This window comes from Drepanopeziza brunnea (genome assembly GCF_022702325.1).
Source record: "Drepanopeziza brunnea f. sp. 'multigermtubi' strain 214-2 chromosome Unknown ctg11, whole genome shotgun sequence".
Taxonomy (NCBI): domain Eukaryota; kingdom Fungi; phylum Ascomycota; class Leotiomycetes; order Helotiales; family Drepanopezizaceae; genus Drepanopeziza; species Drepanopeziza brunnea.
Genome location: NW_027094074.1, coordinates 2,143,589 through 2,160,759, shown reverse-complemented (window position 1 = coordinate 2,160,759; position 17,171 = coordinate 2,143,589). Strand labels below are relative to the sequence as shown.

The 17,171-nt window shown below is 49.5% G+C and overlaps 5 protein-coding genes across 5 annotated transcripts; 4 read left to right on the top strand and 1 right to left on the bottom strand.

The window, feature by feature from the left end:
• Positions 1 to 427: 427 nt before the first annotated feature.
• On the top strand, positions 428 to 4,179 carry L3040_006743 (uncharacterized protein; the record flags this gene model as incomplete). The annotated part of the gene is made up of 3 exons (XM_007292309.1): positions 428 to 454; positions 512 to 4,112; positions 4,163 to 4,179. The coding sequence occupies 3 exons, from the start codon at positions 428 to 430 to the stop codon at positions 4,177 to 4,179; spliced, it is 3,645 nt and encodes a 1,214-aa protein (XP_007292371.1).
• Positions 4,180 to 5,409: 1,230 nt separating this feature from the next.
• Positions 5,410 to 6,264, top strand: L3040_006742 (uncharacterized protein; the record flags this gene model as incomplete). The annotated part of the gene is made up of 1 exon (XM_007292308.1): positions 5,410 to 6,264. One exon carries the CDS (start codon positions 5,410 to 5,412, stop codon positions 6,262 to 6,264), a length of 855 nt encoding a protein of 284 aa, XP_007292370.1.
• Positions 6,265 to 7,197: 933 nt separating this feature from the next.
• On the top strand, positions 7,198 to 8,148 carry L3040_006741 (uncharacterized protein; the record flags this gene model as incomplete). Its single annotated transcript, XM_007292307.1, has 2 exons — positions 7,198 to 7,513; positions 7,574 to 8,148. 2 exons carry the CDS (start codon positions 7,198 to 7,200, stop codon positions 8,146 to 8,148), a joined length of 891 nt encoding a protein of 296 aa, XP_007292369.1.
• Positions 8,149 to 9,700: 1,552 nt separating this feature from the next.
• Positions 9,701 to 10,174, top strand: L3040_006740 (uncharacterized protein; the record flags this gene model as incomplete). Its single annotated transcript, XM_007292306.2, has 1 exon — positions 9,701 to 10,174. One exon carries the CDS (start codon positions 9,701 to 9,703, stop codon positions 10,172 to 10,174), a length of 474 nt encoding a protein of 157 aa, XP_007292368.2.
• A 3,572-nt stretch (positions 10,175 to 13,746) lies between these two features.
• L3040_006739 (uncharacterized protein) lies at positions 13,747 to 16,212 on the bottom strand (the record flags this gene model as incomplete). Its single annotated transcript, XM_007292305.1, has 1 exon — positions 13,747 to 16,212. One exon carries the CDS (start codon positions 16,210 to 16,212, stop codon positions 13,747 to 13,749), a length of 2,466 nt encoding a protein of 821 aa, XP_007292367.1.
• Positions 16,213 to 17,171: the final 959 nt, after the last annotated feature.

Here is a 17,171-nt window from a genome sequence, read left to right as displayed (position 1 = left end):
ATATCGAGGGGTACGCAAGAGGGAGAAGGGAGAAGGGGAGGATTCCAGCACTCGGAATGCCTCAGATGGCGAGGATCATGAAGGTTGATTAAAGATTGAGTAAGAAGCTTCAATTGAGTCCATTCCAAGCAAAGGAAGGAGTAAAGAGAAGTTTTCCTGCATCCGACAATAATTGCATGACGGGTGATGTCATCCGAACCCGACCGTCGATCACCCATCAAACAAGGATGGAGCTCCTGCTTTCATTTGTGTACTACCATACGTACGTCACTGACAGCTACAGCTAGGTACCTCTCTCTCAACACCAGAAATTCACATACACAATCCAACATCCGAAAAGGCGATGAACAAACAAACCAAACTTCTTCTTTAATCGACAATGAACCATTGAAGCACATCCCGGAATAGCTTCATCTTCATCTTCATCATGCCCCCATATTCGGCTAGGAACAAGGTAGCTACTCCCTCACCCTCACTCCAGTCTAGACGAATTCTAACTCCTTGTACCTAGGTTCCCACGATTCAGAAACTCGGAGAAGAACTCGCCCAACGGCTCAACCTTCAAAATGCGGACGCATCCAAAGCAGCAGCCGGTCATCTCAAAGATGCAGACAAAATCGCCAAAGCCAAAGCCGCCTCGCGTCGCAAGGTTGTTGATCCAACAACCAAAAACGAGGTCATAATCCAAGACGTAGACGGCGATTTTGCCGATTCTATCCACCGACCGAAAATCACCGTCCCGAAAGCCGCAATCAACTCGGAGAGAGCACCGGCGCCGGGGAATGTTCCAGGTGTACCAAAACCACATTTGCCTGACGGAGATGGAGAGGACTACAGAGCAACACTCGACGACTTGGCTCCTCCTGAGGCGAACCCAGACAAAACAAGAGACTTGTTGCACCATTCCAAGAACCACGAAATCATTTACCACCCTCTGCCCGTGGCAGATCTCCAGAAGTCGTTTTATGCCTTGGAGGGAACAATCATGTATACCACGATTGCCGCAACTGTCGGACTGGCACTTCTCAACTGGATTTTTCTCGGGGGCAGGATCAAAGGGCTTGTTGGATCGGTCTTCGCTGGCGTCATTCTCTCTTCCGGCATCCATCTCTGGCTCCGAAAGGTACAAGAAGGAGCGAATGCTGTCAATTGGGATGCCGAACGAAAACGAGCAACTGCTGCAACTGAATCTCTGGTCCCAGAATCTGTAGAATGGATGAATTCACTGGTTGGCATAGTCTGGAATCTGATCAACCCTGAGATGTTTGCTGCAGTGGCTGACACCCTCGAGGATGTCATGCAAGCATCTGTTCCCCCCTCGCTTATTCAGAATGTCAAAGTTTCGTCTATAGGACTTGGCGATCAACCGTTCAAGATCCTCTCCCTCAGAGCCTTGCCGTCTGCAGATGACGACGAAGCACACAAGAATGACAATGATCTCAGCGAAGAAGATAAAAAGAAGAAGCAGGAGCAACGAGAGTTGGAAGGGGAGGATGATCCGAGCATGAAATACTACAATCTGGAGGCTTCTTTTGCATACCATGCCATCCCGGCTAAGGGTGTCATCGGAAAGGCAAAGAACTTGCATTTGGAAGTTGTCTTCTACCTGGGAGTCCAAGGGCTGTTCGGTGTGCCTCTCCCCATTTTCGTTGAATTGAACGGCATTATTGGGACTATTCGTCTCCGCTTCCAACTTACGCCAAACCCACCATTCCTCCGTAACGTGACATTCACATTCATGGGGCTACCAAAAATCGATGCATCTGCTGTACCTCTTACATCCAAGGGCATCAACGTCTTGGATCTCCCTCTCATTTCTGGCTTCATCAATTCTTCGATTGCTGCTGCTCTCGATATTTATGTCGCACCCAAGTCACTGATCATGGATATGTCCAAGATCCTCCAAGGAGACGGTGTCAAAAAGGAGACTGATGCTATCGGATTGATCTATATCAAGCTAAAGCGTGCGGAGGGCATTCCTGCACAAGACAGATCCGGAAAGAGTGATCCATTCATCACCTTGGCATACTCGGAGTTCGGTAAGCCTGTCTACTGCTCGAGAATTATCGAGCAAGAGCTGGATCCATCATGGAATGAGCAAACCTGTCTTCTGGTCTACCAGGATCAGCTCACAGCCGGAGAAAAGCTGTCGGTTGAACTCTGGGATTCCGATACCGTGGGATCGGACGATAAGGTTGGAAATGTCAAATTTGACCTTCGTGATTTGATCAAGGACTACTCTAATAGGATTGAAGAGAGATGCGATGAATTGATGGACGACGAGGAAAAACCTCTGCCTGGGCATCTGTACTGGGATATCGGATATTTTCCTCGCTCAACCTTCAAGAAGTCCATGCAAACGGACGGAAAGGACGATACCATCCCAGCTTCAATCCGCGATCGTGAAGAATTTGCAGACGACAAGGGAACCGTTACAACTGAGCAGGAAGTCGGTGTCACAACTACACCACCAGATCCATCTCTGCCTTCTGGTATTTGCTCCATTCTTATCCACCAAATTGAAAACCTCGAGGTTGAGAGGCCGTCTGGGAGTTTCGGAAGCTACGAACCATGGACACCGGCTCAAATCACTGGCGAGAATACGGATGAAGAAGGAGATGAGCTGCCTTCCTCGTACTGTAGCATTCTCCAAGATGACGAGCTTGTTTTCAGAACGCGAACGAAGGTTCACTCTTCAAATCCCATATTTAATGCTCAAACAGAAAGATTCGTACGAGATTGGAGGAATTGCGTGTTTACGATCACTTGCCGGAACCATATCAATCGCGAACACGACTCAATTCTCGGTGCTATCACCATCAAGCTGAGCGAGGTTCTTCACACGTCTTCTCAAGTTACGAAGGTCTTTGCTCTTGACGGTGGAATGGGATATGGACGTATGACGGTTTCGGTATTGTTCAGATCCGTCGACTTGCAACTGCCTCGAAACCTGCTTGGCTGGGACTTGGGCTCATTCGAGCTTCTCGGCGAAAAAGTGCTGGTGGAAAATGATAGCACTGGACTGCTGAAGAGCTCCCGCATCGCTATCCACACTGACGTCGGCAAATCTTCGATATCTCGACGCTGGATCGAGCCAGGCTCTGATGGTACATCCTGGAATCTGCAACGTATCAAGGAAAATGGGAAAGATATGCAGAAGCACCGTATCATCGTCCCAGTCCGCCGCCGCTATCAATCTGCCGTCAGACTCGAGTTCTTTAACAAAGGATCTCGAAAGGCGGTTGCTTACGCCATCTACTGGCTATGCGATCTTGTTGATAACAAGGAGACTGCTCTTTGCGTTCCAGTGTACAAGACTCCAATGCCAAAGCAGATGACCCAAAACTACATCTCAAACATCGAAATGGACAAGATCAAGGCGGAGAGAGTTGGCACGATCAAGATGACTGTTCGGTTCAAGATGGGAATGGATGACACGCATCTTCAGTGGCTGAAAAACAACAACGAGCGAGAGACTTACGAGTCGTGGCTGTGTACAGTAGCTGAAGGCTATCGAACTCGAGTCGTCAAGCGAGAGACTCCAGATGCTGTCAAGCAACTTGCTCGCGAGGGCAAGATTGTCGGCTACGATTCCAGCAAGACAGATACGATTTCCGAATTCGGCACTATTAGACACACTAAGACAGGGTCCAGCGATGAAACTCACGCCCGACACTCTAGCGATGCCACCACCGACTCCCAAAAAGATGATTCTAATGACGAAGAGCCTGAGCCTGTCAAAGTCCCCCGCGAAGCACCCGGCTACGAGCAAGAAGTTGAAAACTACCATGAGACGTCCACCGACGAGCAATGGGCCGGTTTCGGCGGAGAGATCACCAAGTACACGTCCGTGCCGTCGTCTATCGTTTCAGACGACCGCGAATCGCTTAACATTCAAGAGGACTTCACGGATAGCGACATCGAGGACGAGGAGCTGAAGAAGCGGCGGCAGAAGCAGGATAAGGTTCACTCGAAGCACGAACTGCACCGCAAGCAGAGAGGCACGATGAACATCAAGGCAATTCGGCATATGAAGTTCCTGAAGGACGAGGTGAAGGTTGCCGGACACAAGCTGAAGGGGAGGTTCTCGATGAAGGGGAAGGAACCTAGTGGTATGTACCCCGTCCTACTCATCATCCTTCTACGCGCTAATGTGGTGCAGTTGAGACTGAAATGTGAGATATCCCGGAGGAAATATCGGGGAATGAACCTCGGGGGAGTTTGGGCGTACAAATAGACCAATGCAAAGCTTACTACAGATTCATACAATAGTCCTTGCACTCTTGATTATTTATGATTGAAACCCATCCGGATCCACATCATGGTCTCGGTTCACTCAGCCTCTGTCCCCCTCCCTCTTATCATTACCACACCAGTCACATTAATATATTCAAAGGGTGCAGCGCCACTTCACCGCAATTGTACTGTCGGATCCCCGCCCCCCTCTGATTTAATTTTTTCCCAGCCTCAAATTATTCAAGAACTACATACATAACACAGATGTGACAAGTACGAGAAATAGCCTATACCCTATGGTGTTGTGTCCGCCTGTTTTATTATCTCAGCTGAATTTTAACCTAACAGCTGGTCCTGATCTATTTACACGATTTCGTCTTGCTCCCGTCCGTCGAGAATGACCAGCATAGGTAACGCCGGAGATTATATCTTGAACGATGCTGAACCTTTCGTCTAATGCCGTTTTAACCCGGCTTCATTTTCATCCACATTAGCAAAGGCCATGGGTCTCTTCCTACGCGAGGCAAGGTCGACTCTTTGATAATGATTGATTTATTGAAGGGGGTTTTCATGTATTGCTGGAAATAATGTGTCGGAATATAAAGGAACAGGTGGGCAGTATCGTTTTGACGCTGGTGAGAGATAAGAAACGGGGATTTGATTTGAGTTTGCAGTTTGGAATGGTTTTGTTGGCGGACGGTGGTGGTGATGATGGTGATGGAGGAGGAGTCGAGGGGAAGGTAGAGCAGCCGGCCGAGAAAGCAGATGTAAAGACGGGCTTAGAAGGTTCTTGGGAGAAAGAGTGGGTAAGGTCGGCGGAAATGTCAGAGCTTCTTATGAGGGTAGGAGCGAAAATAATTTTTTGCAGTCCCAAATGTTTCGCAGTCTGGAAAGTTGCCTTCTTGCCTGGCAAGTAACGAAATTTCTGATTATATCCCACGTCTCTACCTGTCTGTTTCACCGTATATTCTTGTCTTTCAGGTTGCAGCTACCGTCATTAACAGCGATCCACGATAACCATGATTCGTCATGGTTAAATGTACAGACTCGGCAATACGTACTCGGGAATTCGGTGTAAGCAGTACCGAAAGACGATGTCACCTTACCTCATGAAGTAGACTTCCCTTTCACTCATATTTCCTATAAGTAGAGACTCTCCAAAAAATACACAACATGGCCTCAACTTTACCATTTGGGGCTGATCTCGCCTGGTCCCTTTGGGATGCCGAGCCACTGGAAGGCGCATTTACTCTTCAAGCGCACGCCGAGCCTACAAACACCAGTGGCGTGGTCAAAGACGTCTTACGGCCATGGATGTTCGGCTACAGATCACCTAAGCCAAACGGTCAGGCCGTTCTGATCATGGGTGGAGGTGGCTATGTCGAGCTCATGGTCGGCAGAGAAGGTGTCGCTGTGGCACACTGGCTAACAACACTCGGAATCAACGCATTCGTCCTCGTTCATCGCTTCCCGACGGCGAAGACGGGCGCCCAAGCGCCGGTAGATGATGCTCGTCGATGCCTATGGCTTATTGAAGAGAGTGGGCTTGCGCCAAAGGGGATGGGAGTCTGCGGGCTGTCGTCCGGTGGTCATCTTGCTGCTGCACTGTTGGCTGCGTACCCTGCTTCTTGGACATATCCCAATGGAATGGAAACGACTCCAAGCCCGACCTTCGCAATTATTGGCTATGGGCCTATCTCTACGAATGCCGTTGGCCGGACTATCGTCGCAGACAAGGCGCCGCTTGCGCCACCTGAGAAACAGGAGCTGTATAACGTCATTCAGCCGGATGTACAACTCGTTTCACCAGCGCCTCCTACATTTATCGTGTACTCGGGAAATGACCCTGTTGTTCCGGTTGAAAACGCATATCGATTGAGCGAGGGGATCACGAAAGCTGGAGGGGTGGTTGAGTTGCATGTTTTTGCTGATGCGCCGCATGGGTTCGGACTTGATACTACTGGTTTGCCAGTCTCGAGATGGCCGCTGATGTGTGGAGATTGGCTAGAGCAGAATGGGCTTTTGTAGACATGGAATTGGGGGTATGATGATCCAGATGAAATATTTATATTGTTCTTAGAAGGAGAGGCTAGGCGACGAAGTGCGTTTTAGTGCTACCAACTTGCGATACTGGCCAGTCGGCACTTTGAAACCTCAATTAGCAGAAGATCATAATATCTTACATCTCATCATATGGTGACATCCTTTTTTTTTTTTTTTTTTTTTTTCTTCGAAATAACTAGTTTATAAGCACGAGTTAAAGTCAAGGATGGCAAAAGCCGCGGAACATCTGATCCTATGCGAATTGTTTGGCCATTTGTGCAGTATATACTCTGGTTCAGGGACTTCAGTAGGCCACCAAAAGTGGATTTGCTACGGCATAAGTAAGGCCTGTTTTCATTTTGACGAATGGGTCAGTTGCTTCTGCCTCCCTTGCGACTATCCTGATGCATCTTCCAATTGGAAGGAGCGATTTGTCCGAGGATCCCGAACCTTCGCATATTTAAGCGAGAATTTGGTGTAACTTGTTTGAAAACATTTTCATTTGGATGGTGCCACTTCATCACCGCTATCGCTGGCATCTATCGGAAGCATGGTGCGACCAGTGCGATGAGGTATTGGCCATCATTTCGCAAACATTATCACATGGCCCTCCTCTCTGTTTATTCTGCTGCATTACAGCATCTGAATGTAGGTAGGGACTGGCTGGATAGAGCGACGCGTAAGTTTTTTTGGTCCAAAAATCGATGGCTTGGATGCAAAACTCTCGATTACTGAGGTGTGGTGATGCACATCGGCTATTCGTCACTTTCCATGGTCTGATATCAAGCCTCTAGCATCATTTTCATTTCTCGAGATATATAGCACTGACGTTCAGCCGTCAATTCTGGCTCGTATTCCGAAGCAATAGTCACAAGCTCTCACTCTGATCTCCCAACAGCCGACTATTAAGCTGTCGCAATGAATAGCCTCCTTGCACGCACCAACGATGCACTCAAAATCAATCCTCCTTCGGGGGACTTCCACCTTGTCGTCAACGGCTCCAATTGGCTCTGGGCCGTGACCGCCATCTACGCCTTTTCCCTCCTCGTAGTGATCGGTCTCACCTACTTCGCCAAGAACGGCGAGAAGATATTCCACTACCTCTTCCAGATCTCCTTCTTTGTGGGCACAATCTGCTACTTCGCCATGGCATCCGATCTTGGGTCCACCCAAATCAAGACTTCAGTCCAAGACCAGGGGCTCCGACAAATCTTTTACACTCGATACATTAACTGTGTGTAATATTCCTCTCTACAGAGTATACGCCACACGCGGATTGTACTAACAGAGACAGGGTTTGTCGGCTGGACCCCTCTCATCCTCGTCGTAGGCCTCATCAGCGGTGTTTCCTGGGCAACGATTCTCTACAACATAGCCTTAACCTGGATCTGGGTGTCCTCCTGGCTCTCCGGCGCCCTCGTAGCATCGACCTACAAATGGGGCTTCTTCGTCTTCGGTACCTTCGCCTACTTCCTCCTCTCGGCCTCCCTCCTCACCAGTGGTCTCAGAACGGCGAAGCGCCTCAAAATCACAAAACACTACAGCCTCATTGCCGGCTCCCTGATCCTCTTGTGGTTCCTGTACCCCATCGGGTGGGGTCTCGATGATGGTGGCAACGTCATCTCTGTCACCTCCGGCTTCATCTATTTCGGGATCCTGGATCTGTTGACGGTGCCGGTGCTTGGACTCGCAGTGTTATTCCTGGCTAAAAAGTTTGATTACAGGAGCTTGAATCTGTACTTCACGCAGTATGGGAGAGTTTTGCCGAGAGAGTATCCAGATGGCTCAGTTGTGGAGAAGGTTAATCCTAGTGCCACGAATGCTGCGGCTGTGGAGCACCCGACTCCTGTTCGCGCTACCCCCGAATGAGTAGTTTAGATGATGCTAAGCAAAGGGTGAAGTGAAGAAAATGTGGAGTTCAAGACAAAAGCTTGCGCACACATGGCATGGTTACTAAAGTTTGAGATTCTGTACCGGTACTTATAATACTTTACGGAAGTCTCTAAGCAATGTTGGGAAATCTGGAACCTTTTAAGAAGAGGGATTGGAGGGAGCCGCGTTGTCTAGCAATATACCCTCTCAACTTATGTATGCGAATGCCTCGCCGTCCTTATCGCATATGCCGGAAAACCGACCGAGGATACTTCTCGGAGCGTTGGTTTCATTTTCTCCAGCGACCGTAGGTGAGGTCGAGAGTGTTTCGTCTACATTTCGGTGATCTGCGTCATATACATCGAGCAATATACGCCACAACCAAGCAGAGGGTTTCATACGATGGCTTACTGAAATTTGAGTGAGAGTACATGCGAATTCAGATAAGGTTTAATTCGACTGTAGTCATAGGCGTTATTGTTCAGCAGAGCGGCTTAACTTGTCTACCCGGCAGGTGGCGGCACACGGCTTTCTGGCAAGAATTTCGGGACTTGCGAGTATAATCACAAATCTTCTTATCTAACCTTGACTGTGGATTTCAACTATCAGTCCGCATGTGTCTGTGAGTTGCTCCAGATTAGTTCCAATTTAGGAGCCATTCGCGATTACAGATCTCCGTCGTCTTCAACACTCTTTCTGATCCCAAGCAATACCATCTGCACCGACCAGAAAGCCCGCGACGGCGGACGGCGATCCATACCGTCGTAGTCCTCCATGATATGGCGCAAGGCTACGCCAGATTAGATAGCCGTGGGAGTAGGAGTTTCGGAACCGGATCGTGGGCTTGGGCCGGCTCTGATGTTGGTGGAGATGCCGATGCCGTGCTTTTCAGTAAGAATCAAGATTGCTGTTGGGTGACTCTAATGGAAAAACTACGCGGGACTTATCATCGTGTATTGGAATCCACTTTGATTTTGAAGGGGGCGCATCGACGTGGTAGGTATTGTTGGAAGAGAAATGTGTCGCTTTCTGGCGGCGTCGTAAGAGAAAGGGTTAAGGCTAGGAGCGCTAACCCATCGATGCCTTTCTAATTCTGCTATATTTGCATTTTTATAGCTAAGAGATTGGTACCACAGCTTTTATCGACCGCTCCAGATTCCGTCAGAGTGGTGGGTCATTGCGGTAGAAGTATTGATACTGTGAGTGGGATACTTAGCTTCAGTGTCACTTGACTATATCATGCCCTGTGCTACCCTCTGACAAGTATTGTTAACCCGCAAGGTAAAGTGCATGCGTTAATCTTCCGAGAGATCGTTTGAGCGATTCACAGTGTTACCTTGAAAGAGTGCCTATATAAGAGCCCATCCCGAGAAGCCAGTCTTCTTCACGTCTACCATTTATCCAAAGCGCCCAACCAAGAAACCCTTCCAGCATTCTCCAGACATATCATCATCAAAATATCCTATTCAACGATAGGCGAAGCATATTTACCGTATACTTCCCCAGGAAAACCCCAAACCGTGCACCACTCACTACACCTGTTCCCGCAATGTGTTCCGGAATAGTTTTTCGCTTCCAAGGGTGTGACCACGCGGAAGAACACAAGATGCAATGCATGTATATTAAAGAGGATTTCGGACCTGAAGCATACTGTAGTATTATTCGCTGGCTCAGTATCATGCACGAAGACGAACATCGCCGCTTCCTCCCAGGACGGTGCGTTGAGTGTCAGAACGCCATAAAAGAGGCCTATGATAGGAAGACTGCTGAGGGTAAGGAGGCTAGAGAAAGAAAGACTGGAGAGGAGAAGAGTGGAGAAGAAAAGAGTGGAGAGGAAAAGAGTGGAGAGGAAAAGATTGAAGAGGAAAAGACTGAAGAGGAAAAGACTGGAGAAGGAGAGACTGAGGGGATAAATTTTGAGGATAAGAAAGATGTCGAGAAGAGAGAAAGAAGGAAGAAATGTGTCGAGGAGAGAGAAAGAATGATGAAGGAAGTGCAAGACGAGATTGGATTCCACTTCTGAGAATGGGGCTGCGAAGAACCAAGGGATTGCTTATGTAAAACAGAATGAGGCATTGGATTTGAGTATCCCGAGAGTCAAACCCGTGATAGCAGGTAGCTTTCGCTAGGCCAAGCACCTCGTCGCAGCGTCAATAGTACTAGATTAATAAATCCTCTTGTCAGTGGCAACGCTTCAAAGTTCAAGGCAAAGCGAGCGTCTCTAAGAGTGGAAGCGACTTGTTGCCCGCGAAAACTATAGCAGGATCAAATAATGTTAGCTAATCAAACAAGCGATCTACGAATCATTCCTAGTAATATGAAATTTGAGTGGAAGAAGAGTAAGGTGTCAAGTGTTGTCTATGTTCGTTCTTCTCTCTGACGTGAAGCTTGCCCACAGGTTGCGATTCACATACCAAGCCCGAGAGTCAATCATTGTTACATTCGACTTCCAAGCCCAGACCACAGAGATCATAGGCAAGTGGTCACTGGTCACCACGAACGCCCTCAGCTCCAGCTCTCAAGAGTCTCAACACCCCCTATTATTCCACACGTGATATGTTTCTCAACCCTCGCTCCTCCATGTCCCAAAGCTATCGCAAAATCCTAATAAGCGACTCAAATCATTCTTCAAGGCCTGTTTGTTTGTTTGCTTGTTGTCCATTCTTTTTTGTGCTGTCCCAACTCAACAAATCGAAAACTCAACGCAGTGCTTTGTAACCCATCTCGTGACGAAACGAATACATCCCCCCGACGAAAAGCACCGGCCTCGATCAGTTAACCATAAAAACAGCGACGTGCAACAAAAGACGACATTCTTCTCTCCAATTGGCTCGCGCCCTTTGCGATCGTCAGCCAGGCCGGGTTGTTCACTGTTCAGCCACCCCCTTTTTCTCTTAACCCTGCAAATCCAACCCTCGTTCCGAGAACGAGGGAAGGTTAGGGGTCGGGATGCGATGTGCAACAAAAGATGCCCGTACCGTACCAATGAATCAACAGCATAAATATATATAAATTACTTGGACTATATCCATACTGGTGTAACGCCCATGTGCTCGAGTCCTGCAGCTCGTGGCAAAGCTGCAGGAACCCCTTGGCTGCAGCTGAGCAGCCGTACCGCTCTACCGTACTGTACCGACCCTTTCGCGGCCGTCCTGGTTCGTTCTACGGACTTCGACAAATATTCATTTACTCCAGTCGCTTAGCTCTAGACCACTGGTCTTCCCATCTCTAGTTCCTACATCTGTCAATCCGCTGATTGACCAAGAGATATATAGTAAGAAACCGCCCAGACCATCTATCTGCATGCGAGCTGCACGCACAAGATCCGCACCACAGACAGAGGGTCAATAGTTGCGTCATGATTTTCTTACATGTAATATCCGGCCCAAGATCTGGATAAGAGATAGAGCTTTCGCTCCGAAGACTAGTAGTGTAAAGCGAGACTATTGATATTGAAACTGCGACCCTTACGGCCGCAGGACTCAGTCAGGCTAATCTTCTGCTTACAACCCCGTAAAATCAAAGCCGAATTGCCGTCAGAATCGACCTTCGTACGTAGCTAATGCCGTCTTATCTTCTCGCGGGGTCTCTCGCAGACCGGCAGCTCGCGCAAGTACAGCTAGCCAGTCGTCAAACCAACCCGCGAAAAAGCCACCTTCGCTTAATACGAAGTAAACAAACCTGCAATCCAGTCCCCAAGCCAGAACTCGTCTCCCTCCCTCCCTCTCCCTCTCCCTCTCTCTCTCGCTCTCACTCTCTCTCTCTGTCTCGCTCTCGCTCTCGAAAATCGACTACTACGGCAGGCAGCAGAAAGGAGCCGCCTGGCGAGAAGAGTCTCTCCATAGTCGCCTCGAACGTGGTTCAAGCTTGCAACGAGGAAAGACCAGAAGAAAGTTCGCTATGGCGGCGGCACGATCCGCATCTCACTCAGCCCTGGACGGCGCGGACCACGGCCCTCGGACACCTTCGTGTTCGCGCCCGCAGTCACGGCGACGCTGGGCAGCGGGCGAGGTGTCCGGCTCCGAAGGGCAAGCTCGGGCGGGTGTGGTGGACATGCAGGCTTACGATTACGATTACGGTTACGGTTACGATGGCTAGAAAAAAAAGGGGGGAAAAAAAGGGGACAAAAAAAGGGATGGAATACGATTCAATAGATAGATAGAAATCACTCACTCACTCACTCCCTCACTCATTTGTACAAAAGATTTCATTTAACCAAAGCAAAGCAGAGCAAAGCCGAAAAGAAAAGAAGAAAAAGAAAAGAAAAAAAAAAAAAAAAAAGGAAAGGGAAGAAAAAAAAAGAATGCCCTTGAGAAAGTATAATGAAAAAACAAACAAACCATCTCATGTCCTTAATCAGAATTTTCAAAGGCCGACCAACCGACCCGAATTCAAAGTATGAAGAACAGGCTCCCCAAAAAGACCAATCCCAATCCAAACCCCCACCACACACATCACGCATCCTGAGATTGGATTGGAAATCTTCTTCCTCCCCCTCTCCTCCACCACCTCCCATGTCGCCATCGCTGAAACGCTCAAAACCAACAAAGAAGCAGCCTTCCCCCCCCCTAACCCCTAACCCCTGACCCCTCCTCTCCCCCCTCCTCTCCCCCCTCCTCTCCACCCTCTCCACCCTCCACCCTCCCCCACAAAAAAAAAAAAAAAAAAAAAAAAAAAAAAAAAAAAACTAAACAGTCGCATGAGCAAGCAACCAACCAGCTCAGAAGAACATACATACATACATTACCACCACCACCACCAATCGACACAAACAACCACAAGACAAACACGGAGCAACGTACCGTACATGAACAAGGAATGAACATGGATACCAACAACGATAGCGGCAACCTAGTCGGGTCAATCAATCAATCAATCAATCAACCAACCAACCAAACAAACAATTCAACCCTTCACAAAAAGACAAAAGATAAATCATCATTCGCTCCTCATACCTACCTATCAAAGCCGATACCCTAACCTTCCTCCCATGTTTTGTTTATGGCGTACTCGTCCGCTGATGGATTAACATCTCAAGTCTTCCCAGCGTTATGCAACAATAACAACAAATTCTAGTCACTGCCCGCTTTCGTTACCTGCGTGTCACGATCGGCAGCAAAATTTGCAACAAATGGAGAATATCTGTTTTTGGGTAGCAGGGCACCAATGACTTTTACCAGCTGTAATGTCGCTCTATCTATCCTGTGATACGCTTGCATCTGCCCCAAATTACAAGACCCTCTCCCATTCACAGGAATTTCCTCTCCTCTTGAATATCTGCTTTTTCTCGCTCCTGCCATCCAGGCCCACGGCACTGCTCTAGAGGCAAGCAAAGTACCGCAAACCAGCAAGCACATGCTGACGCAAAAAGGAAACGTCTGCTCCATCGCCACCACAAGAAAACGACGAACCTTCCCAGGGAGTGAAAAGTACAGCAAAGGGACGCGAAGCAAGAAGAGCCAAGGCAAATGATCAAAAGGTCAAGATGAAAGGAAATAAGCAAACACAGTGAAGGAGGAAAAGAAGTATTACAACGTCGTATGCATGCAGGTGTTAAAGCTCCCCAACGTCTCGTCCCGAGGTCGCAAACGCAACTTAGTTGCCGACAATCTCCTCTTCAACCCAACCATTAAGTCCGTTCATGCCCGAGTTTTCCTGGATCGCAAGTCCGTAGGCATTAGTGAAATTACCGTTACCGAGGCCCGAGAAGGAACTCTGGTACTGGTGACCACCACGTCTCTGCTGCTCACTGGCGTTTGGCTGACCGTTCTCTTGGAACTGCTGAGCAAAGGCGGGCAGACTAGCGGCACGGTTGTGCTGGCTGCGGGCCGGAGCCAATAGGGCGTTGGTGATGGGAGCGTTGGAAGTCCCGTTCTGGAATCCGTTGATGCTGGCAGATTGTGGTTGGTTCATGTTCTGCTGGATGTCAAGTGCATCGAGATTCTGGGAGCCGTTGCCGTACAGAGCTGCTTGTTGGGCCTGGAGGACTTGTTGTTGCTGCTGTTGGAGTTGAGCTACGGAATAAGGATCAAGTTGCTGATTCTGGGCTTGCTGCTGCACTTGCTGGGACACTTGGTTCAGATACATGGTAAGGGGGTTGTTACTACCAGCATTGAGGATGGCAGATGGTGTAGGGGCCGACTGTTGGAACCCCTGGCCGCTGGTGGCCGAGCCAGGAGCTTGAGAGGTCGTTGGCGAGCTACCGTTGTGGCTGGGTTGAAGACCGCCGCTGTTGGGCGGAGGTGGGGAGCTCACACCATCGTTGCGGGGTGACTGGGCAGATGATTGCGCTTGACGTGGAGGGTTTCCACAGCGATCCTTGCCAAAGTTGACCTTGAAGCGGCGGTAATCGTCCTTGCCTCGAATAGCCTCGATGGCTTTGATGGCGTTCGCAATGTTGGTGAAGTTGACGAATGCACAGCTCTTCTCCCGAAGAGTGTTGACCAGCTCAATCTCCCCGTACTCGGAGAAGTCCTGTCTCAGCCTCTCCTCGGTCCAGGACTCATCCAGGTTTCCGACGTAGACGTTTCGGGAAGCCCCACCGCTAACGGCAAGAGCAATCGCGGCTGGGAGAGCGCCCGAGTGTTTTCCCCATCCAATCTTCAACCTCCGGTTGTGGATCATCAAGCCCTGCAAGTTACTCAGAGCGTAGAAAGAAGCAGCAGAAGTCGGGTCAATAAAGGTGACGAAGCAGATGTGCTTGTCGGGTATATATCGAATGTGGTGCAGAAGTCCACCTCTGACAACATTACAGATCTCTTCAATGGTCGTCTCGGGGTGAATATTTCCGAGATAGACGGTTCGGTTGCCAAGGTTGTTGATGCCTCCGGCAGTAGTAGCAACGGCGGCCGCTGCGACGGATTGTTGAGCCAAAGCATTGGAGATGAGGTCACGGTCGGCACCGTTGAGCACATGAGCGTACCCAGGGGCAATGCCGAGGTATTGCGCAGCGTTTTGCTGCTGAGTTTTGGACACGTAGGCGCATCTATCCTTTCCGTAGTACACACGTCGGGGGGACTGCCATTTGGACTCCTGTGGGAGCTGGGCGACCGCCTTGATCGCGTTTCCAATGGATAGGAAGTGAACGAAGCCAATCGCCTTTTCCCGCACAATCTTGACGGTGTCAATTGGGCCAAACTTGCTCAAGTCCTCACGCAGCTCATCCTCCGTAACGCTCTCCTCAAGATTCCCCAAGTATACGTTTCTAGAAGCCCCAGACTGTTGAACCGCAAGGGCGACGGAAGTAGGCACCTGCGATGGTTTGCCCCATCCAACCTTGATATCCTGACCGCGAATAGAAAGCTTCTTCAAGATAGCATCGGAGTGAAAATGCGTGGCGGAGCTTCCGTCCAAGAAAGAAATAAAAGCACAGTTCTTGTCTGGCAGAAGTCTGACCGATTCTATTTGTCCGCTTCGCACATGACCCAAGATCTCCTCTGCCGATGTCTCCGGGGGAATGTTGCCCAAGTAAACCGTTCTGCTCGTGCCCGAAGCCAGCCCAGGTGACAATTGGACGGGAGAAGCGGGCTGGATCTGCATCTGGCCCATCTGACTATTCAAGTTCGTGAATCCATTGGCAGTTGGAGATTGCGGGACGTAGAACTGGGGCGCGCCATAGGTAGAGGGAGATACGAGCGTCTGGTAGAGTTGAGGAGAGAGGGGACCCATGTTCTGCTGCTGTTGCTGTTGGCTTGGTTGCTGGTACGTGGTGTACTGCTGGAATTGAGGGCTCTGGAATGGAGCTGGTGAGCCTTGCTGGAAGGGCGAGCCGAGCAGAAGCTGGGATGGGAGCAAAGGAGTGAACTGCATGTCGAAGGCCGTACCGGGAGTTACCATGTCGTTCTGACCTTGTTGGGTCATAGTTTGTGTGTTGATCGAAGGAATGTTCGCTCGGCGCGGGTGCCTGTCTCCGTACCCACCCATTGAGAACTGGTTCGAGCTGTAGGCCCCGTGGGAGAAGCCCGTATCGCTGGTGGAAGGCTTCGAGGCATGACCTGGAAACCTGGCCGCAGTGGCAGCTCCTGGCCCGCTTGGGGAGCTTGCTTTCTTGGTTTCCTGCATCCCGGAAGAATGAGGAGGCAGGACAACGCTGTCCCGCACGAGAGATGATAGAACAGCCGTTTTGAAGGATTACTAGTGCCAGAGGTGGCACTGTTGTCAGACTGGAAAGCAGCGAGCAATCTTCGAGGGCCGAAGGTCTACAGGGCGAGCGAAGAGGTTGCGCAAGGGCGAACAAAGGATCGAAACAAACACTTTCCGTCTCTTCCGGAAATCTTCGGGCAGAGATGAACGTTGAATATACAAAAGGACTTGTATAATTAGATATCCGTGGTATTATAGAAGTATTCCAAGCCAAAACGATATCCAAAGAGAATATGCGACGGTACTAGGACTCGGGAATCGAGGTAGGGACTTTGCAGTTGTCGCAGATGTCGATTGACGCGAGGAAAGCCGGATCGATGCTTGCAATTGTTTTTTGTTTCGAGGATTGTCGGATGATAGGCAATTGCGGTTGACTGAACAAAGAATAGAGGGTGGGGTGCGAGCGTCGGGATCGAGCCACAGTCGACGGGCAGATGGTGATCCTGACTGAGTAAAGAGTATAGCTGCTAAGATATGCAAAGAAGAGCAAGAAGTTCGGCGGCGAGGGGGTAATGGGGGTAATGGGGAGGTGGGTAACGAGAGTAAATTGACTGAGGAGCAGCCAACAAACAATATATGTTGGTGAAGTAGAAAAGGGGGTAGGAGGAAGGAGATGCAGAGAGCAGAGGAACCGAAGTAGGAACGAAGAGGACAACGATCTGAGGGAGGAAATGAAGATGGAAAGAAGATGCGATCCGAGGGGAGGGAGGTGGGGGGAGGGGAAGAAGGAGAAGAAGGAGAAGAAGGAGGAGAAGAAGAAGTAGAAGGGGAATGAGAATGGAAATAGGGAAGGGAAAGGTAAAAGAGTAGCTACCTAGCTGTTCTACTTAATGTGGTTTGGCGGCTGCCCAAAAGAGTTGCCTTCATTTCATTTCAGC